Source organism: Calonectris borealis, chromosome 12 (assembly GCF_964195595.1).
Source record: "Calonectris borealis chromosome 12, bCalBor7.hap1.2, whole genome shotgun sequence".
NCBI lineage: Eukaryota > Metazoa > Chordata > Aves > Procellariiformes > Procellariidae > Calonectris > Calonectris borealis.
The window spans coordinates 478,560-500,477 of NC_134323.1; the positions used below are offsets into that span (position 1 = coordinate 478,560).

The window sequence follows — 21,918 nt, forward strand, 5'->3', positions numbered from 1 at the left end:
GTACAGAGAGGTGGAACGGGCTTCTCGTAGGCTGGCTGCAGCCTCCGGCTGCCCTGCACAGGCAGGGTGGGAGGGTGGCCGAAGGAGCGCTCCTTTGGATGAGGCGGATCCCTGTTGTGACATCTGGATGTGCAATCCCTGTTTGCCTACCGCAGATGTAGTGGAAACGCCTGCTGGTTAGTGCTGCTCGCAGAGGGGGACAGGCCCCGCTCTGCTGCCTGCTGCAGAAAGGCAGCGCCGCACCGTCCCCTCCTGTGTCCCCTGCACGGGGTGATCTCCAGCGGCGAGGCTCAAAGCTGGTCCCCAGGCTCCTGCTTTTCACACATGAGGAGGGAATGACAGCACGTGCATCCTAAGGCCAAGTGATGTGCAGGAATATTTTATAATGAAAAAATTGCTTTTTTTTCAGAGAAGTCAGGTTCTCTGCAACCAGGAAAAAAACAAAACAAACAAACAAACAAAAACCCCAAAACCAATAAACCCACAGCTGTATTTGTATTGGCAAGGTGATGATCACCACCCTGCAGGTCAGGCTGTAGTAGCCAAACAGGAGGCAGACAGCTGCGTGGCTATTTATACTGAGGAAAGAGCGGTGGCACCAGGAGAGCTGCGTATCTGAGCATCCTATCAATATCAACCTGCACGGATTTGTCACCCGCTCCTGGGGCTGGGATCTCCAGAGCGCCGCTGGCCCAGGTATCTGCAAGAGGAGTGAGTACATCAACAGCCCAGCCGCGGAGACAGGCTGAGTATTCGCACCAGCAGGATGCCAGGTCCCAGCAGCACGCGTGGGACGGCCGCTCTGGGTCTCCAGCCTGACCTCCTGCTTGGAGCAGGCCTGTCACCAGCTCCGGCTCAGGCTGGCCATGGCTTTGTCCCACCAAGTCTTGGAAAACAACTCTGGAACCTGGAGACTGTGGAGTCAACTGAAGAGTGCTGTCCTAAGGGGAAGGATCCTGCTCTGTTCGGCTGGGTCACCTAAGAGCTTCAAGAGAAAACTTAAGGGCAGAGCTGCTGCAAATGGTGACCCAGAGGCATCCAAGCCGCTTCTCTAAAAGCTAGGGGCAAGGGCAGAAGAAACAGGATAAAGTGACAAAACCTGCACAGGCAAGGGCAAAGCCTCGATTTCTGGGGGGCGAGCTACGGGGACCAGCAGGTCATGGGCAGGACAAGGCCAGCTCCCTGGGGAATACAGGAGCTGGGCAAACCTTACTGGAGCTCACCCTCTAGCTGTGGAGCAGTTGCCCTCCCGGGGGCTCCAGGGACCTGGCTTGGCAGTGCCAGCCCTGGGACTTCATCTTCTGCTGCTGGGTGCATCAGCTCCGGCATGTCGAAGTTGATATACTGGTACAAGGGTCGCAGGCGCGGCAGTTGTCCTGGAGAGGTACAAGAAGAGCCCAGCGCTGACACCCCCTTCCCTGCCAGGGCTGTGCTGTAGCTCACGGGCTGCTGCAGCCCTGAGAGGAGAGGAAGAATATTACTCCTGCCAGAGAGGAACCAAGGGCTGCAGGGGGAGGCAGATGCCCTTGAGCTGAGGCTTTCTGGTGGAATAAAAGCCAGGGATACATGGCCATATCCCAGAGACAAAAGAGCAGCTGGAGGGAAGAGCCATGGCGAGCCTGCCTGGGCATCACAGTGCCCCGCTGAAAACTCACCAGTGGCAGAGCCCCTGTAATCAACCGACCCATGGGGACGCTGCCAGGTCCGGGAGAAGCAGAAGGGCTGGGGACCACCCTCTTGTACTATGGATCCAGCCTTAGACCAGCGTAATTCCTGAGACAAGTCAGCTAAAGCACACGCCGTGCCAGCCCAGTTCAGCTTGTGCGGCTGCAGCCACCAGCTTTGCTCACCCAGCGTGTCCTGGGACGTGGCCCCTCTGGGGGGGCGCAGACTGCTCGCACGTCTCTTTTTCTTCCTTTTCTTCTGCTGTGCGGCAGAGGGGCCAGCATCGCCTCCAAGGGCGCCCGGCTCCTGGGCGCGGGGATGTGCCCTCTGGAAATCAGGGTGCTGCAACAGGAGCACTTGCGAGTTGACCCTGCAGGACAGAAACCAGCTGCGGGGCACGGCCAGGTAGGGCTCTGGCTGCGGTGGGAGACGGAGCCCTGCGGCACCTCAGGGGGGGGGGTCCATGCCCTGGCACAGGAGCTGCGTCCAAGTGCAGCCCTCCCCCTTGGTCTGTGCCCATGCTATGGCACAGCCGTGCCTGGGGCTGGCCGGCACCTCGCTGCTCCTGCCCTGGCCGTGCTGGCTCAGCTCCCTGGCTGGTTCTGGACGTGGCTGGTGGTCACTGACTGTGGCTGATGCATGGCTCCGGGCTACTGCATTGCCATAGCTGCCATTCCCTTTCCAATATGAGCCCCGTGACTCTTTGGGCTTCTCCCTTCCCTGGTTTATCTGCTCTTTTAAACTCTAAGCAACTCTCAAAATTGCTACAAACCGAGCTCCCTAGATTCTCAACAAAATAAAACCAGAATGATGTCCAGCCACAAATCCTGGATACTAATATCTTCCATCCCACGTTCATCCCTTCCTCCCAACCTTGTTTCACCCTCGTGCAACGCGGCCTGCCCGGGGCAGACCCAGGCCTCTCTGGCGACTGCTCCTGGCACGGTGAACCAAGCTGCGTTGCAGGACGAAGCTGGCTCGCGAAGGAAACATGGTGACTTACTTTGCCCCCTTGAGTTTGAAACCGTAGGCTAGCAGCCAGGCCCGCAGCGCCGTGACACAGCTGAGATCCGCCAGCTCCGGGAAAAGCTCTTTGTTCTTCCCCATCTCCTCCTCGTACAGTTCGGCATGGACAAGGATACCTCGCCCGTCCTCAGACCACTGCGGCGGACACGAGGGACAGCACTGGCAAGGGATGGTCCCGTCCTGCCAGTCCCTGCACCCGCTTTCCTCGGGTGTGGATGACCCTGCCACCGAGGCTTGGACCCTTTGCTGACCATTAACAACCACCGGGATTTAGGGTTTTACCCCCAACGTGGCCCCAAGGTCTTGGAGGCAAACCTGGCTGGCTGGTGAGTGGGACCAACCTGCACGACTGCAGTGTCTGTCTATGATGGGTGGGACCGTGGGGCTGGGTGGCCCCAAGAGTCCCGCTGGCCCTCCTGGGGCTCTGGTTGCCACCTTGCCCCCCATCACCCACAGTGGCACCACCAGGCCCCAAGCAGCAACTGGGGACACCCTCGAGCATGCCACCAGGGCAGAAAAACGCTCTACAAGGAGATGGCTGGAATTTACTCAGCTGCCATTTCATGCAGCTTGATTAGAAGCTCGCAGATAACTATTTGGGGTCATTTCTCTCAGTTTGAGAAAGACTTGGGAGTAACATCATGCCTTTTGTTTCTGGGGAGCAGACCCAGCCCCAGGGACATCCACCCGCTACAGAAAGGAGCTTTTCCCATTCCTTCCCCCTCCCCAAATTTCGGCGCACATCGGGATCCCATGTTCGCGCACAAGGCTCGCACAGGGGCAAGTGCCATGCTCATGGCGCTCGGGAACAAAGCCTGTGCTCATTGCAACTCCCACGTCCAACGCGGCATCGCCCTTCACCTCCAAAGCTTTGACGTCTGGGTTCTCCAGGGCTGCAGAGAGCTGAGCGAGGACGTGCCCAGGCTCCCGGCTGCCGCGCTGCCCCTCCTCGGGGCTCCTCACCAGGGCAGGAGGCTCCGGCACCGGGGCTGACATGGCAGATGCTCTAGGCCACCGGCGGGGTCTGCGTGCAGACCAACGTCTCCATGAGTGTTTGGTTTGGCACGGGGGCTCACCCCAACGGCTGTGCCAGGCCGCGGTGAGCCCCCTCCACAGGGACGTGGGCACCAGCCGCCTCTCCCTGCTGAGGGGCAGCGGTTCCCCCTCCCAGGCCTGCGTCTGGGTGGTGGCTTTGGGGGGGCTCATCTCTGCCCAGCACAAGGCCCCCATGAGCTGCTCCAAAGCAGCCGTCCCTAGGAGCTCTCCCAATACACCCGGGGACGCAGGGAGGTGAAAACCTCCCAGTGCTGAGCTCAGCCATTAGCCCCCCGGCTCCAGCACCCCACTTGTTCAGTAAACCTGTAACCGAGGCCCTCCCCACCCCACCCTGAGCTGCCAGAAGACCCCAACTGCTCCAGCACACCTTGCACCTCTGCCTTCTACCTCCTTCAGGCCAACCATCTGCACCCAGCCCCTGGCCAAAGCCTTGGCATTGCCTCCCCTTCCACCGGGAACGAGGTGGGGCAGCCCCTACACAGGTTTAGTGTCTAAAAAGGACCATTATATTCTGATATATTAAGGACTATCCCTTTCTGATCTAACCTCCTTCCTGAATTCATTCCCTGTTTGTCTGTTAAACGGACATCTAAATGTGATTTCAGCATTTCCGCTGACCGACCGCAACCCTGCGAGGCTGCAGGCACCGATTACCCGCCCCGAGCATCTCACCACCGGCCCCCGCAGACGCCGGCTTCCCTGTCCAGCCACGAAACCTCCGGCGAAGCGGCCCCGTGCCCCGAAGGCAGCACGGGGAGGACTGGCATAGGCCACTGAAAGCTGCAAAAGCCAGCCGCGAGTGTTTTAAGTCATGGTAACGGGATGAGCGGTGTCACTTCAAGCCTGTCCTCCCACCTCTCCCCTTTGAGCCTCCCCTGTACCCCAGGCTCAGCTCTGGGGACGGTTTGAAGGCATCAGTTGGGCAGGAGATTCCAGAAGACCGTTAACCCCCACGGGGGACGTGCCGGCAATAGGTCCCACAGATCTGGGCTCCTGTGTGAGAAGGGAGGTGGAGAAACTGGAGAGGGCCCAGGGGATGTTCCCCGGCACCTGGGGGATGCAGTGGAGCTGGGCCGATGGGCCTGGCCGCGGTGGTGACAGAGGTTCAGGGGTCCTGGGGACGCTGCAGCCCTGGGAAAGGTCACCAGGAGATGGGGAGTCTCCGTCCTCAGGGACGGCAGGGCTCTGCGGGACATGGCTGTGGCCATCCCGACCTGGCACTGCTGACAGCCCTGCTCCGATGGGGATGAAGGACCCCGGTGGCCCCCTCCCCGTGAACGCTGCTGCGGGGTCTATGGAGACCAGCACCAAGTCCCACCCCTCAAGCCAGCAGCCTGGAAAATGCCAGGATTTTGTGTGACTTTTGCACCGTGGAGCGTTCAGGAGAGGCTGACTGTGAGCGGAGAAGTGGTCCCTGTCTCCATCATACAGGAGAAACAGGCTCTTGCACAGCTCCTTTATCATCACGATGGCATTTTATAGCCTGGAGAGAGTGATGTGGCAATCAAAGGGGTGCTTCAGCAGGTGAAGGCTGACCCCAGCACCCGTGTCTCCTCTGCTCAGCGATAAATGCTCTGAAATTTGTTTAACCACCCATGTCCAGAGCAATGGCGCCGAGATGTACCGTTACGAGGGAAGCGTGGTTATGGGCAAACACATCCCCGCACACCGTGGTCTCCTGGTGCAGCAAACCTGGCTAGTGTGGTCACTCTGCTACTTTTCGTTCGACCAAGCCAAGGGGGTCTTCTGCGCTCGCCCAGCAAACAACGGCCTTTCAGCTTGACGGCAAGCACGCCCTAAGCCCGATTTATTCAGCTGCTTGACTTGGAAAGAAAAATTGCAGAAAGGAGAAAATATTTCAGCAAAATATACCTCAAGACTCCTTCTGTAACTGCCTTTCAGGGTTTTCTTCCGAGATACGCACCGTTACGCACTGAAGTTTGGATACTGGGAAGCCCATTCCCACATTTTTTGCTTGCTATAGGTGCTTTGATCCACTGCACCAGCCTCGTTCCAAGCTGCAGGGTAAGCACGTAAATAGAGACAGCTCTAGAGAGAGACTTCCTCGGTCCTGCGAAGGCTGGGGTACCCCTCTGGCCCCCAGCTCCCTTCCTCCCCAGGCCCTGAAGGCCAGCGGTCCAGCGGCCGGGGGGTGTAAGTCCGGCGGGCAGCGAAGTCCGGCGGGATCCTCCCCAAAAACCTCGGGGACAGAGGAGGCTGGGGGCACGGGCGGGAGATCAACCCTCGCTATAGAGCCAGCCCCAGCCAGGGGGGCCCTCTCGTCCTGCCGCCGCCGGGCCGCAGCTGCCAGCGGGTTGAACCAGCCCCGGCCCCGCCGCCCCGGCCCCGCCGCCCCGGCCCCGCCGCCCCGGCCCCGCCGCCCCGGCCCCGCCGCCCCGGCCCCGCCGCCCCGGCCCCGCCGCCCCGGCCCCGCCGCCCCGGCCCCGCCGCCCCGGCCCCGCCGCCGCTCCGGGCGGGGCCCGCCCTGGCCCCGCCGCCCCTCCCGGCGGAAGCGGCGGTTGCCGGGAGCGCGGCGGGGCCGGGCCTTCGGCTCCCGGCGGGCGGATCCAGTCGAGGCCCAAAGCCGCGGCCTCCTCGGCCCCGCGTTGGGCCCGTCCCCCCCCGGCCCCAGCCCCTCGCCCCGGGCCGCAGGCGGGAGAGCTTCTCTGCGGCCTCCCTCGGTGAGTCCTCTCGGGGGAGCCGGAGAGATCCCTCACGGGCCCCAGTGCCCGGGGGCTGTCCCGAGGATGTCCGCCGGGCAGCGCGGCACCGGGACGGCAGAGGCCGGGGACTGCGGGGGAGCCGGTCTGGGAAATGCCGGAACAGGGGGCTGGGGGCCGCCGTGCCCCTTCCGAGGGCAGGAGGGGCGAAGCGCAGCCCTGGCCACAGCCTGCAGCCCCGGGGAAGGGGGGCTGCCCCCCTGGGTGAAGCGCTGGGGGCTCCTGCCCGCCCCCGCGGGCAGCCCCGCTCCGACACCCCCAGCTCTGCGTTTCTGGCCGTGCCTCCCCCGCGCCCCCTCCCCAGGCACACGGGGAATGAAAGGAGCGAAGAAGGGGTTTTTTGGGGGTATCCAGCGCTGTTCAGCGGGGTCTTGGACCTCAGCCCGTGCCCCAGGACTGGCTCGGTGTTGGTTTCCCCTGGCAGCGCAGCCGGGGGAGAGCGTGGACCGCGAGGCGCAGCTGCAGTCTCCGTCGCTGGACCCGGTGTTGCACGTCGGGTCCCGTCAGCCCGGCGCGCGGCTCGTCCTTGCATCGGAGCGGAATCCCACGCGTTAAGGTGGGGCCGCTCTTGTGTCGTCCTTCCTTGCTCTCCTGAGAGAGGGCTTGGCTGCAGCTCTGCAATACCCACATCAGTCTCTGCCCACCTTCCAGCGCCGAGCGCAGCCCTCGTTCACCTCCTGCTTGAGGCTGCTGCTGCAGGACACGTGTTTGACGGCTTGGGCAGACTGTACGAGCTGGCTTTGTTCCGAAAGAGCTGTTGGTGGACACGTGCCCAGCTCCTAGAGAACAGATGTCCCACGTGCAAACGACGGCACCGCTGTACCCCCGTACCTGGACCCCTTTGTTTTCAGAGAGACAAAAGAGAAAATGGGTCTTGGAGACTGGCAGTGGGGAAGAGCTGGTGGTACCTGGGGGAACCTGCACGGGGAATAGTATTAAAAGGCGAATACTAATCTCTCCCGTTGCAGTCTGCAGAGGATAGCAAGGGGAAAGCATAGGCCCGGACTAACATCACTGGGTAGGTTCACAGCACATAGACCTCATTTCCTGACCCCCAGTTCTGCAGGAGGTGTGGCCCCGGACCCGTGTGCCCCCCTGTTCTGGTGCAGCCCTGGGGCACAGAGGTTATCCTGGTGCTTCCTTCCATTTCAGCTAAAACTACTGAGGGCGGAAGCAAACAGCCAAGAGGAGCTGCATGGAGATAAGCCCTTTGATTTGCCGCAGATGACTTGCTCTGCCTGTCACAGCTTATCACAGCTGTGGGATTTTTTTTTCCCATGCTTTTTGCAGAGCTTGGCTCATAAAGGCGTGAAGCTGGTCTTGCTTCAGCTCCGTGTGTGGTAGCAGCTTCCTGGCCAGAGACCCAGGCACAGTGAAAATGTGATCTGTGAAGAAGAGGGAGTGCTTCAGAGTCAGACGCAGCAGGTTCAGGGCTGTGAAAAACACCTGCCAAAGCCTTGTCCGTTCCCATGTTTTGTAGTTTCCTTAACTACGATGCCAAAAACAAGCCACGAAAGGAAGCTGTGGTTCATGCGGGCTCTGAAAGGTCTCAGTTTACCGGGGGCATAAGTAGCATTTTTACCACTTGATAAGCTGGGGCAAAGGGCACAAAGACTCGAATTAATGGTTCTGAGACTTACAGGGACACTCTGGGAGAGGTCAGGCTGGAGCCTGCGTTGCTTGAGTCCTAGACCAGGGTTAAGCTGTGGTCCTGGCGGGGAAGCGAGCAGCCGGCCGGGCTCAGACTGGGTGAGTGAGCAGTGCTGAAGTCGTTGGGTTACTCTGGCAACTGCCCTGCGCCTCTTTTGTCGCTGTGCTGATTTCAGGTGAGCAGGGAACAGGGTTGTGGCTAGGAGCAGCGTCGCTGCTTCCTAGCAACTTCTACAGTCTGGCAGGGGGTTAAGAAGAGAGAGGAGTTGCACTTATATGTATCTGTTTACCTGGACTTAACCAGACTGCGTTTGCAGAGCCTACCTGCATCTCATAGCCTGAGAATGCTCTCAATAGCGTCTTTCTGGAGGCAACAGGTCGGATACTGTATTCTTAACGTTTAGGTTTCTAACACGGTGCTAAGAAGACGCTTTCCTGGGTGCAGATCAGACTGACTGAGCCAGCCATCGGGTCACTGCTGAAAAGGGCTGGCCTGTTCCCTCTTCCTCCCTCCTCTGCGTTCATAAGCGCGTGCTCCTGCTGTGTTTCCCTTGTGCTTGCTCCAGTGCTTCTCTGATCCCCCCGTGGAGGTAACAGCCAGGTTACTTTTGGACAGAAGGTTAAACAGGCAGAAAACTAACCCAGCAAAAGAAGTGACTTGTTTCATGCAGCGGTAGTGAGCTGAATCGGCTCAGCACAGGACCGTCTGCGCTACGGAGCTGTCACAGAGATGAAGCAGAAGGGTGGGAATGGCAGCAGGGAAGGTCCGCACATCCCCTTTTGGCAGAAATGAGCCGTGGTGTTCTCTCACTTCTGTCCCCCGAATAGCTCGCGGTCGGCGGGAGCAGGGCAGCAGCCTGGGAAGTCTGTACGGATCATTGGTACCTGAGGCTTGGCCGCTTCTTCTCAGGGCTGGGAGACTGATGCTAGGGGCTTGTGTCCCACGTAGGTTGAGTTTGCTGGAGGTACCTAGATAGGCAAGATGCTTACTATTGTAATAAGGTTGTCTGATCTTGCAAGATCCCAATCCAGAGGCGATGTGACTTGCAAATCAGGGAGTGGGTGTCATTTGCAAATTCCCCGCAGCAGGGCAGGGTGCTGTTGGGACGTGAAATGTGACTTGTGTGAAGGTATAAAACGAGCCTTCCATCCCCCGCCTCCCATCAACTTGCCTTTCCTTCAATCCCCCACACTAATTGCCTGCTCTGTTACAGGTCTTGATTTCAGCCTGTCATTTTGCGTGTAAATCACTGGGTTTGAAGGCAAGTTCAGATCAGGATCGGAAGTGAATTTCAAGGCCAGTAGCTGTTCTGGAGTCATCTCACGGTGAACACTTTTTTCTTTCTAGAATAAGAGAGCCTGTTCTGGCTTAGTTAGATCCATTGTCAAGGAGATTAAATAATACCAAGACAGTGTCGTGTCCTTTTTTCTCAGGCTGAGAGCCTGTGTCTGCTCTTCAGAAATAGCTTTTCCAGAGCAGCTGGGTACAGTCTGTACATGCATGCTGGTGTGCAATAGTCAGCGTTGCTTACATGGCCTCTGCAGTTGTGTCTGGGAGATGAATAACAGCTTTTTGCTAATGGGTCTCATGTCAACAGGGGTGATTTAGCAAGGAAGACTGCAGTGCATTAGTTGCTATGTCTCAGACTCACTCAGCCTTGGACTGATCGTTTATTGGTTTATAAATTAAACTGCAGATGCTGCGTCCCATCAGTGCTGGCATGCCGAGGATCCTGAAAGGGGTTCTTCCCGTAGAGTTGTCTCAGAAATCTTTAAATTACTGCCTCGGGAGTCAGGGCATGCAGGTTGTAGCCCCAGCTCTTACAGCAGTGACGCCAGCCAAGCTGCCCTGGCGCCTGTCAGAATCATGGCGTGACTCTGATGGGGTCTCGAGGCTCTTGTGGCATCTGCCAAAAGCTCACCGGCAGTCTGTGCCTGTTGGTGCGGCATCCTGCATCCTCATTTTCTGAGTGGGGAGCAAGTCCTTCAAGTTTCTTGTAGGCAATAAAATGCTGTCCGCTAGATCTTAGAGAGCATCGCGAGGAAACAGATATTGGCTGCTCCTGTGCTGGAAGGATCTGTGCTCCTCCTGTGGTGGGGAGGAGAGGGGCAGCAGGGACTGGGGCGGGCCAGGGCAGGGGTTTGCGGATCTGTGCTGGTCCCTGTTGATCTGCATTGAAAAGTTATTTAGAAATGAAAAAGATGTTTTGCTAAACAGGTAACCCTCTGTTTTCCCCGAGACCCGAGAGACCAGCTGGGGTCTTTTTGTCTCAGAACTCTTCCCCAGAAATTCAACGTCTGCCCCTACATGGTCCTGGAGTGAAGGGTTTTGTCTCGGGTCCTTTTGAGGTTCAGTCCCAGCCTGCTGAAGGGTGGTGACGGCACTGGTGTGTCTCTGGCGGAGGATACAGCAGAGGGGTTTACCTGTGCGGGGCAGGGGCCTCAGCTTGCTTTGGGTGGGTTGTGTTTGAACCACAGGAGCTGTTTAGAAAGAGCCCGAAGTGCAAGATAATTCAAATCTAAGGCTAAACTGTGTCAGGTGATATCCAGTTACCTTGTGTTTCCTATTCACTGAAGGCTCACAGGGCAGCTATAGCGGCTCAGCTCCTGCTTGCATGTCTGCATTAAATGTTCCCATATGGGAGAGCAAAGCCAGGAAGGATTTTCTGTACTGAAGATACCGGTATTACAGCAGCCGCGGACATTTCAGGTTCAACGCCGGTAAAAATGTTGATTCGCCCCACAATAGGGACAGTGGTGCTTGATCCCTTGCCTCACTTGCATGGAGTCCAATTTGGGGTGGTTTCCTACCTGCAGGTCATCTCTGTAGCTGGTTGTGAGCTCTCTAATGAAGGTCAGAAGTTCTCCAATGTATATATTAAATGTAGCTTTTCAGTGGCTCCGCGAGCCCTGTTCTTTCTGTTCTCAGTGCTGGCTGGTTTCCGTGGCGGAGGCAGAGCGACGGCAGGATGTGTGAAGGGCCATCCAGGATTTCTGGACCCATTCCTCCAGACCCTACGCTCTTTCCAAACTATTACAAACGCCCCTTCTCAGGTGAGTGCTTGATGCTTGTTACAAATGTGTGGTTTTGTACTTTGGCATGACGCAGCGTGTCCATTTGATGTCCTTATTCTCTGGCGTCCTCAACAGTCTCCGCTCACACTAGTGCAGGTGCTTCTGCTGCCTCGCGGATGGTGATCCTGAAGTTGGTCTGTACAGCTGGTTGAAAGATGGGAAGGCATAAGGGAGAGGTGGAGAGGGGGTCTTCAGCGTTGTTGGGTGAAGAAAACCACAGGTGAGGTGAGATCGTTTCCCAATAATCTCCTTCTCTTTCTCTGTAGCTCGAGGGAGGCTGGAAGGAAATGCTCAGAAGCTGGATTTTACCTTTGGCCCCCTGGACCCAGTTCCGAACCCATACCCCGCTTTGGGCAGTGCCCGCCAGATCCAGCCAGCCCCTCGCATTCGCCCCAGTGGAAAGGATTTTCTGGAGAAGGGACAGAAGGGGACGCTCAGTCTCTTACTGCAGCTCGAAGGGATCTCCCTTGGTGGGGGGTTGCCATTCAAGAGTAAGTACAGCTGAGTCCCTGCTGGCCTGAGCTGCGTTTGGGGCCAGGGATGAAGCGTCAGGGATTTGGGTGGGTTCCTCGGCTCTGCTGCCTGAGGAGAGCTTGAGCTTTGCAGGGCTGGTCGTCCCATCTCCTCCATTTGGCCTGGCAGTGGTGTCCCTGGGCCGTCACCCGTGCTGGAGCGGGTGCTGCTGCGGCCGCCCTGACTCCACTCTGGCCCAGGTCTGCAGTGGGAAGAGGGACTGTAAAAAAGATGCGGTTTAATTTTGACTTGAGGAACTAGTCATGGATGGCAGACTATTGAGAGATGCTGGAAGTAAATCAAGCCCTTCTAGTTTGCTGCCTCTGAATATAATGTGTCTTTATAGTCAAACTTAAAGATGGATCAAGTGAAATCTTAATATATAAAGGTGGTTCAACCTGGGGAAATCCTTGTTACAGAAGCCAGGCAGGGTTTGGGAAGACTGTCTGTATACGTAGATACTGGGAACATCTTTGCGAAAGACGTTCCCTTCTCTAGGGAGCTCACCCAGAGTACGTCCAGAGGTCCGGGAAGGAGATAAGGCTGCGCATGCCACTTGGTTGGCTTCATGTGCTGGCGTTGCCCCAAGCCCCACCTGGTGCCAGCGTGGTGGATGCCAGCTGGTGGCTGCCACAACTGCTGTGCCAAAGCAGGAGGGGAATGGAAGAGGGTCTGGTTGCATCAGCTGAGATCTTCCCTGCCTTGGGGAGCCCAAAGAAGGATCATTTTTGATTCGAAAACAAAAAATACACTCCGTAGTCTTGATTATGTCCACTTGAATGTGGGACAATGGCTGACCCTGAGCCTCAAACCAGGAACAGCACAGGTTGAAGGCTCTGCAGCTGCCATTAACCAGCCCACTCTTCTCTTCAGAATGGGATGCTGAACTGGGAATTGACCTTGTTCTCGAGAGGATGCTGGCATGGCTTGTCTAGCGTAGCCCAAAATGGGACAAGTAAGCCACACTCCCTCAGAGCAAGGGAGTCTGTGAGCGCCAGTGATGTGCACAGACCTGTGCTGATCATCATCTGGGCACTGTGGGATCCTCTGGCAGAAAAGGCTCCGTCCGGGAGAGTGCATCTAACATGGGAAAAATGCACAGATTGCCTGGTCTGCAGGAGAGGGGGAGCTTGCTATTTCTATGGGGGGTCGGACCAGCTTTGGAGATGGAGCTGTGGGCTTTGGGGCCAGTGCTCCAAGAGCTGCATCCCTTGGCAGTGTCTGAGGGGTGAAGGCTGTGTCTCCCCTTGCTGTGCAGGGAAAGAGTCCAAAGACCACGAGAAGGAAAATGTGAGGCGAATAAAGGAGATTCAGAAGAAGTGCAAAGAGAAGGAGCGAGCCCAAGAGCACGGCCAGCCCAAGCCTGTGAAAGCTCTGTGGAAATCCCAGAAATATGAAAACGTGGAGTCAAAGGTGAAGGCCAAACTGCAGGTCGGTACCCACTGAGCTCTTGAACTCTCCTGGCCTGGGATGCAGTTCAGCCGTGAGGCTCTTTGGGATGGTGGAAATGGGGGAGTCCCAGAACCTACGGGTCTGGGGGCAACTTGGTGCTGAAGCACAGTGGGCAGATGTGACAGTGGGGCTGTCCGCTGAGCGAGAACGTTTGGCTTGGGTCTGGAGAGCGATTGCTGTAATAATCCCCATCCCGTCTGGCCATGTAGACCCCCCCACGCAGGGGAAGCTGAGAGGTGGAAAATCTCATCTGGAGGCTCCTACTTGGCCCTTTGGTTGTTAGGGATCTCCAGGCGGTTCCTGGGGGTGCAGAGCAGCCCTCACAGCCGTATTCCCTGTCTAGAGGTGCATCCAGCCGGCTTTGCAGCTTCCCTTTGGGGCAATGCTAGCCTGGGGTTTGCCCCACAGATCATGGTCCTCAGAGGTAGGTCTTCTGGCTGCGTCTAACTCTTACCACCCTGTGGACCTACAGCGGGCCGTATATCTCCAGCTTCTTCTCTGAGCGATTGTCCTGGTGAATAACCACTGCACAGTGGGAGCACACAGACATCTCCAGGCCAGCAAGGTGGAGGCCTCATAGCTCCACCACAACCTGCAAGGGTGTACGTACCTCCTGTCCGCTTGTGGGAGAAGGAGTGCGGGGCCGTGCCTCGTTTCCTCGGGCTTTCTCCACTGCAGAAACGAGCGGGTGTCTGGCTTTGTGAAGGTTTTGGTTCACTTTTGGCTTCTTTCGTTTTCTTTCTCTGGATAATTTTTTCTCCTCTGGTGGGTTCCTCGTGTTTAAATGGTGCCTCTGTTGGAGGGCTTTGCAAAATGCACCAAAGCAGTTGCCTGCCTACAGTAAGTGTACCAGTTTGTGCAGGAAGTAAAGGCCCACTGGGAGAGGGAAGAAGAGCTCCATCGCTATCTTTGGGTGGATCCACTGTCATCAGTCTGGATCTGGGAGACCCCTGTCATCCAGGTGACCTCTGTGTTCAGTTGTTCTCTTCCTTTTTCCAGAAATAGGCACTGCGGCTCCTATGGATGGGGTTGGTTCCCACCACATGGCGGGTTGTGCCCACCCTCATCATAGGGACCTCCTGGCGCAGAGGCCTTGGGGCTCCCTTCCAGCGCAGCCTCCTGTGGGAGCAGCTCCCTGAGGGAGGGGAAGTGCAGGGCTGCTGGGTCTCCAGAGTAGCCTTGAACTGTTGGATCCTGCATTCCCATCGGCCTCGGAGTTGTCGGCTGCCAGGAGAGGGCTTTGTCTTTCTGCGAGTCCCCGGTAGCCTTCTCAGTCTCTGTCCCTGTCCTGTCTTTGCAGCCATCCAGGCTGTGTGGACAGGAGCGACACAGCGAGCTGCTGCTTGTGCAGACGGTGGGTGCAAGCTGGGTGACGCCTGAGCACTGCCACTTACACAGCCTTCCCTTGGTGCTCCCTTCCCGAGATGGAGCCTTCAAGTTCCTCCTCGTCCTCGCATCGCTTCCCTCTGGTCTGTGGCCTTCAGGCCAACTTTTGACACAAAATCATGTGTGTAGATAACAACTGCAAAAATTGGCAAGATGCTTTCCAAGCCAGTGGTTCCAAATGCTGTGTCCCTTCTTCCCGGGTGTGCCACCACCAACCTCGCTGACGTCCGTGACCCTTCCACACACAGGAGCAAACCCACGTGTGCTTTAGGAACACAAGCCTACGCTCCTGTTTGACAAATCCTCCGGGTTAGAGGAAGACTGAGATCATTTCTTCTTTTGTTTTGGGGAAAGGAGGTGGTCTCTGTGCAGGCAGTTTCTGCGTGGTGCGTTACTTGTGCTCTGCAGATTCCTCCAGGGAGGTGGCAGGAGGCCCTGGTGCTGACTCACCTTGCTTTAACTGTTGCTGTGACTCTCCTAGAGCTGAGGTGTTCCCCGTGAAGGATCTCCAGCTCCGTCCTCTGTAGAGCTGCTGCTCAGAGTTGAAGTTGATTCTGTTAGGATGATGTCTAACACGGAGTTTCTTCTCTCTCATCTGTCCCCGAGGCTGTTAATCGTAGCAGCTGCCTTGAAGAGGGCTCTGGCAGTCTCAGTGCTCCTGTGGAGGACGATGGGGCACGCTGCGCTCTGCTAGCACGCTCCTAAGGTCACAGGCTTACTTGACTTCTAACCGACCGCACTGGGTAAAGGCTTCTCATGAACCTACCGGAGAGATCTGGGTCTCCTGGCTCCTGTTGAGAAAAGACTGATCATCTTTGGAGCCCGATCAGCCTAGGCAGTGCTGAGGGCATCGCCTACCCTGGTCCTTACACCAAAATTACTGATGTTCCTGTCCTATCCTACCTTCAGTCTTCAGGTCTGCCAAGGCCAGGCAACGAGGAATCTGCCTCAAGGGGACTGCCGTTCAGCTGAGAGAGCAGCCGAGGCCGTGGGTGCGGATCTGGCGGCTGCCCTGTGCCGTTCCTGTTCCTGCCACGAGCAGAGCAGTGCACCGGTTGCATTTATCTAAGGTCACCCGCTTGCCACAGCGTCCTTCCAGTTTTCAGGGTTTGTTTGGGGACTGCCTCAGACAGCCTTGTCGCAGGCCGCCTGTTAGACGTCAAGCGGTGTCGCCTTGTGCCAGCGCTAACCACGGCCTTTGAAGACGCCTCCCAGATGCAATTCCGCCCTCCCAAAACTACCAGACCCCCTCTCTCTCCATTCCTCTTTCTGTCTAGAATAGGATAACCACAGATTTGGGGTGCTGAACAGAACAGCGCTTGAGAACAGCATCTAATTTGTGTCAGCTTCATGCCTACCTGTGCCGTTTCATGAAAGCTTGCTGTAGCAGGCTCTGCAGCACGCTCTGGACTTATGAAGGTGGGACGGCTTCTTCTGGGAGCTCAAGTTCCCTAGTGTTGCCAACAAGGGAGACTGGCATGTGTCTCCTGACTTCCAGCACGCTTCCTCCATGCTGCCATTTGCCCTTTTCACAGGAAGATTTCTGCTTTTTAAGGAGACGGATCATTGTCAGCTTGGACTGTCCATCCGTTTAAACTGTCCCTAGGTCTGGTGGGTGTCTGGTGTTGCTCTCCTTTCTTGCCTGCCAGATTAGTCAGCAAAGAGGGACTCCCCAGTCAATGCTGCGCATGCGTTTGATCCAACTGCGTGTTTCTGCAGATTTTTTCCCCCTTTTTTTAGCGTTTCTTTACAAAGTTCGGTTGCCAGGTCTGGATCTGTTGCTGTAGGCAGTCTGTTTGGCCTTTGCTGGCTGCGTACAGATGGCCTTTCCCCAAGAAATTCTGCCAAGTCACGGCAGAAAGAGCGTGCTGTCATCTGCCTGCTGGAAACTTGTGGTTGACCACCCAGACTTTGTTGGGTGGGTTTCTCTTTGCTCCAGCTCCCCTCTGCTAGTGTGTGTTTTCTCGCCTTTCCCAGGAGAGCTCCCCACCTCCAAATCCAGAGGCTCTGAAATTCCTGAGGGCGTATTCTCGCTGTGGCCCTGGGATCAAGCCATGCAGACCGCTCTCCCCAAGGCCTGCCAGAACGAAAGCAGGGGCAGGCACGGAGGATCCAGAGGCACTGGGTGCTGAAACCAAGGTGAGTTGCCCGCTAACTGCATGCTCCCAGGGGTGTCTGGCACTTATCTGTTGCTCCTGCTTTGAACTCTTCATGTGTTCTTCTGAAGTGTTGGGTCAGATGTGCTACGTGAACAGGGAGATCTGTAAATACTGTTCCTGGCTGAAGGGAAGGAACAGGGCCTTGGTCACTGGGGCGGTGACATGGGCGTTCCAGGATTGCTAATACTACCCTCTGGCTTCATCCTTGCTCAGAGTTAAAGAGATAGTGAAGTTCATTTTGAAAATCCCACCTCCTCACTGCCAGTGATCTCAAATCTGCTCTTCCTAGGGCTTTGCAGGAGGTCTTGGGGGTTTGGAGACTGCTCCCACTTAATCAAAGCAACTGTGGCTTCTGGACGTTAGATAAAAATTTGGGAAATGGGTGTGCTTTTTAGTAAGGAGAGTTAAATCAGTATTAACAATTAAAGCTGTCAGGTAGTCTTGTCTGGGAGGTCCTCAACTGCTCCGTGACTCATGTCGTCTTTCCTTGGCTAGTGTGGGGTTGTCGGTTTGTTGGTTCCCAAATGCCATGGAGTGACTTAATTTAAACAGGACATAAACTCCTAAGGAGGAAAACCAAGAAAAGAAAACTTTAAACTCAAACCCAGCAACCTTCTCCCCTGTCTTGACCATCAGAGGAGCTGCAATAGAGGGTGCCGTCTCTGGGGAAGTGCCCCCAAGGACTAGCTAAGTTCCTGCTCTGCCAGGGGCTCTCTTGCAGTTACTGGTCTGGCGAGGGCCCGACCAGTTTTTCTCCTGACCTTCTGCCAGCTCTGTACGGCTCAAAACACAGCAGTAGGAGCCACGTGGACTATGTCAAGCCTGGTTCTTCCTGTCCTTTTGGCTTTGAGGGCATGGGGTCATCTTGGGGACCTCAAAAAGACGGCTTTTGGTGCCAGGCAAACCATGGCACCCCAGGCGTTTCTGGCACTTATTCTGGCACTGGTTTCTTCTCAAAACATGGCCATAGCTCCTGCCTCTGTCTCTGACTCCTGAGGTGGGATGGGCTGAGGGTATGCCCGTCCCGTGGTAATACACCTGCAATTCTGTATCTTGTGAGGGTGCCTCTTTGCTTTGTCCCCTGTGGGGACCAGCTGCCTGTCTGCGTGTGCCGGGAGGGCCCCCGCTGCCTCCCTCTCTCTTCTTCCAGATCCAGGTGGAGGGCAAGAGCATCGACTTCATTAAGCATAACGCCCGCAACGCCAAGCGGGCCCCGCTGCGGCGCTCCCAGTCCCTGCAGGCGCTGGCCGAGCTGCTGGAACAGAAGCACCGGGAGCAGGAAGAGTACAACGCCAAGCAAAAGGGCCACGTTCCCCAGTAGTACGTATGCTCCTGTCTGGTCCGCAAGACTTTCTGTAACAGCCCACTTCCCTTCACCACGTCCCCCAGCTTCTGCGTAGAAAGACGGGGGGGCTGGGGACAGAGGCAATCCAAGCCTCGCCATATGCAAGCAGTGCAATTTACTGTGGCCCGGGGAATAAATGCAATCCCTCCTGGTTTCTTGACTTAACGAGCATTCCATGGCCAGCGTGACTGGGCTGAGAAAGAATTTTCTCTCCTCCTCCCTTGCTTGCTGTCGTACAATGATGCTGATGTGGGGATGCTCTGTGTGCTCTGAGAAATGTGCTCCTGCCCCTTCGTCAGCCTTGCTCCACATGCCGTAGCTTCAGTATTAAAAGGGCTGGTTTTGGAGAGGCAGATGGCTTGCTCCGCCTCGCAGCGTTCGTCCTGCCTGGGACCCGGAGTCTGAGGAACGTCCAACTAGTGACTTGCATTTTGGGGTTCTGAGTGGAAAACAGTTCCTGTGTGACCCTGTGCTAGGACTGGCCGTGGCGTCAGTCCTTTGGCTCTCTGCTGTGCCTGCTGTTCTCTGCCAGCATCCCTGGCTGTGAGCCACTTTGTCCAACTTCATTCCGTCACTGGCCCACAGATGGCTTTGAGAGGACTCAGTGGCCTGGGCCAGAAGCGAGGAGCAGAAGCCCTGGTCTTCGAGGAGCTCCTGTCGGCCTCATGCGTCTCTTCCAGCAGCCCTTCAGTGCATGGGGAGTGTGTTTGCTAGTCCCTGCACGCGGGCTAAACCCGGGTGTATCCCTCCAGGCCAGGGCGCGTGCCGGCGGGGTGGGTCTCTGTGGTCCCCAGGCAGTGACGCGGAGACCAGCGGGGTTTGAAGGGCTCGATCCCTGGCCTCTGCCCGCATCCCTGGGCGACCCCCCCTGCCAGATGTGCTGACGCGCGCCCTCGTTTGCCTCGCCAGCCTGCTGGAGAGGAAGGAGCTGTGGCGCAGGCAGACGGAGGAGCGGCTGCGGAACCTGCCAGACCCTGACACGCCACCTGGTCATACCATGATGCCGGAGGGCCAGCGCCTGGAGACCCTCAGCAATCTGAAGCAGAGTAAGAGGAAAAGAAACCGGGATTCCAGCTCAGAAAAACAGGCGATCCTAGTCAGGGTTAGGGAGGAGAGAGTTCTGGGGCACAGATTCCTGCCGCTTGGAGAGTTGCCTGGAATAATTCATGTAGCTGGGGTGTGAGCTGTGTGCATGGAAAGAGCAATCTCCTTCAGGTTGATGGGACCCGCAGGTTACAGGACTGCTCTGAAAATGATAGACAGATTTTGGTTGGAAGGGACCTTCGGAGGTCTCTAGTCCAATCCTTGGTTCTTCAAAGCCGGAGCAGGTCACTCGGGTCCTCATCCAGCTGAGCTTTGAATAGAAGGATGGGTATTCTAAGTCCTTGTTCCAGTGCTGCCACCACTTTCATGACTGAGGATGAGGTCATAGCATTAGGAAAACGATGGATTTCTTTGCTCTTCCACTTACACAGCTTGTTGGGTTTTTTTTTTCCAGGCCAGGATCAGCTGATAAAGGACCTGGTGATGCTGCCAATGCGTGCAGACAACCTCAGCATGCAGAAGAGGCGGGTAGAGCTGGAGAGGAAGCTCTCCCAGATAGAAGAGGCCATCAAAATTTTCTCGAGGCCCAAGGTCTTCATCAAGCTGGACTCCTGAGCCGGTGGGGCTGGGTGTGTTGTGCTGCTCTGCGTGAGCATCCTTCATCGCTGGGAAGGGAGGATCATCACTTTGGGAGGGAGGGAGAGGAAGGCAAGTTCAGGACCCTGGGCCCACGCAGGTCCGACGTGCAGCCGGCATCTCTTGCTCAGCCTCCAGTGCTGTGTCTTGTCCACGGAAAAGGGAGGAAGATGCCCTAATAGACTCTCCGCTCTGTGGTCTGGAGAACAGTTGTCTGTGCTCCTTGACTTCTCAGAGGTTAGCTCTCTGCTCCGGATCCTCGGCATCACCTCTTATTTTCCCTTGTCCATTTTTTCCCACTTCTAGAAACTGGTAGGAGGTCTCCTGTCCTGCTGCCTGTGGTGTTCCTTGTCCCCCTGTTTCTCCTGAGCTGGGCCGTGGTCATGGCTCGTTCTGGGCACCTGCAGACTTTTCCGCACAAAAACCTTGTGCTGTACCTCTGCCGCGCGTGCCCTGGTCCTGAGCCCATCCTGCTCGCGCAGCCAGCACCCTCCGACCTGCTGGCTTGGCTCAGCAGCTCGGGGACAGCTTGGGGACAACAAAGAGGCACAGAGCTTCAGTCCTTCCTGCCCAGGGAAGAGCTGGGCTGGCTTGCAGGGGGATCTGGCAGGATGTCTGGAAAAGCCTTTGTTGTCTGTGGGCAGGACATGCTCCAATAAAGCGTTGTTTCCCTCTTTCAGTGCGTGCGCGGCTCCTGGTGGGCTCAGCAGGGCCTGAGGAGTGTGGTGGGCAGCAGAAACCAGCAGCATTGATGTAGCGCAGGCAGGGGGAGAGCCGTGGGTCCTGGTCCCGCTTTCTGCGGAAGCCCGAAGTGCCCAGGGAGGTGAGGTTTCACAGCGCTGGGGTGCTGGTGGACTTGGAGCGGAGACTGTGCGAAGTCCTGCCAGATCTCAGTCCGTGGGCCAGCAGGACAAGGCTGGGCAGGTGCCATCGTGGAGGTGAGCTCGCTGCCTCCTTACCTTCAGCTGCCCCACAGGACCCGTGCAGACCTTTGCAGGGACCCTGCTGCGTGAAGCGCAGAAAGATTTAAGCTAGAAGAGGGCTTGGTCCATCTCCTGCTCAGTGCAGGGCCAGCTCCACGGCTTGGGGCCTCGTCCACCTGAGTTAGGAAAAGCTCCAGGGATGGGGTTGCCACCTTGCCTGGGCTGTGCCCCCCTGGGGAGGAACGCTTTCTCCCCTGAAGTCCCATCAAAATTTCCCTTGTTGCAGCTTGTGCCTGTTGGCCCATCTCCTTTCGCTGTGCGGGGTGGGGGTGCTGCGCACGGTTGCCCCGAGGGGGGTTCCTCCATCCCGGGCAGGATTTTGCGGGGTGGGGATGTTGCAGAGCGGTGCAGCCCGGCTCGCGGCACCGGCACTCTGCGGTGCCTTGGGACGTCAGGGCCTGACGCTGCTGCCAAGGGCTGGGGAAGTTTTGGCACTTGAGGGCCGGAGGAGGTGAGATGCCAACCGGGAAATCACCCCACGCTGCCCTGGGCCGCCCTCGGGGCAAACGCCGCAGCCAGGCTGAGCCGGCTGGATGAGAACGGCGCTGAGAGCAGCTGGGGGCCGCGAGCACCAGCCCCCGTGCGCCTCCCTGCCCTAAACAAGTCCGGACTAACCAGCCCCGCTGTCTGCTTTGCTCCCTTGCCTGTCTGCGCCCCGGCTGTGTGCCGTGGGTGCCGCCCCACTCGGGCGCCCCGGGGCTGCCAGCCTCAGCCCTTGCTGCTCTCCCTGCCAGCCCCCGGCAGGGCTGGGACGCAGCCCCCCCCTTCCCTGGGGAGGCGACCGGCTCTGCGCCGGCCGGGATGTGTCCCTGTGCCTGCGCCCAGCGTCGCCCCGCGGGAGCCAGGCCAGGGCACCCGGCACCATCTGCTCTCGCTTCCCACGGGATTTGATCCGAGGGCCGTGGGAGAGCGCTTGTGCCGTGAAGGGTCTGGCACCGTGCTGGTGCCCTTGCTCGCCCTGAGCCCCCGTGTCCAGCTCGGGCGAACGGGCTGGAAAAGCGCTGCCCTCAGGTGCACCGTACCTGCCGGACCTTGCGCCTGGGCTGTGCTTCGCCAGCAAATGTGGCTGCGGTGGGTGGGGGCAGAGGTGTTGGCGCTGGTGCCGAAGGTTGATGCTGCAGGAGGTGTGGCGAGACGGGGGGAAAGCCCACGGGGACAGCCAGCCGCGACCTGGCCAGGCCTGTTCCCAGCCAGGACAGGAGGAGGAG

The 21,918-nt window shown here is 57.6% G+C and overlaps 1 protein-coding gene across 1 annotated transcript; it reads left to right on the forward strand.

The window, feature by feature from the left end:
- Nucleotides 1–6,274: 6,274 nt before the first annotated feature.
- On the forward strand, nucleotides 6,275–20,405 carry ENKD1 (enkurin domain containing 1). The gene is made up of 8 exons (XM_075160783.1): nucleotides 6,275–6,428; nucleotides 11,047–11,171; nucleotides 11,459–11,683; nucleotides 12,964–13,136; nucleotides 16,521–16,682; nucleotides 17,853–18,022; nucleotides 18,957–19,093; nucleotides 19,546–20,405. The coding sequence occupies exons 2-8, from the start codon at nucleotides 11,087–11,089 to the stop codon at nucleotides 19,704–19,706; spliced, it is 1,113 nt and encodes a 370-aa protein (XP_075016884.1). The 5' UTR covers nucleotides 6,275–6,428; nucleotides 11,047–11,086; the 3' UTR covers nucleotides 19,707–20,405.
- The last annotated feature ends 1,513 nt before the right edge of the window (nucleotides 20,406–21,918 follow it).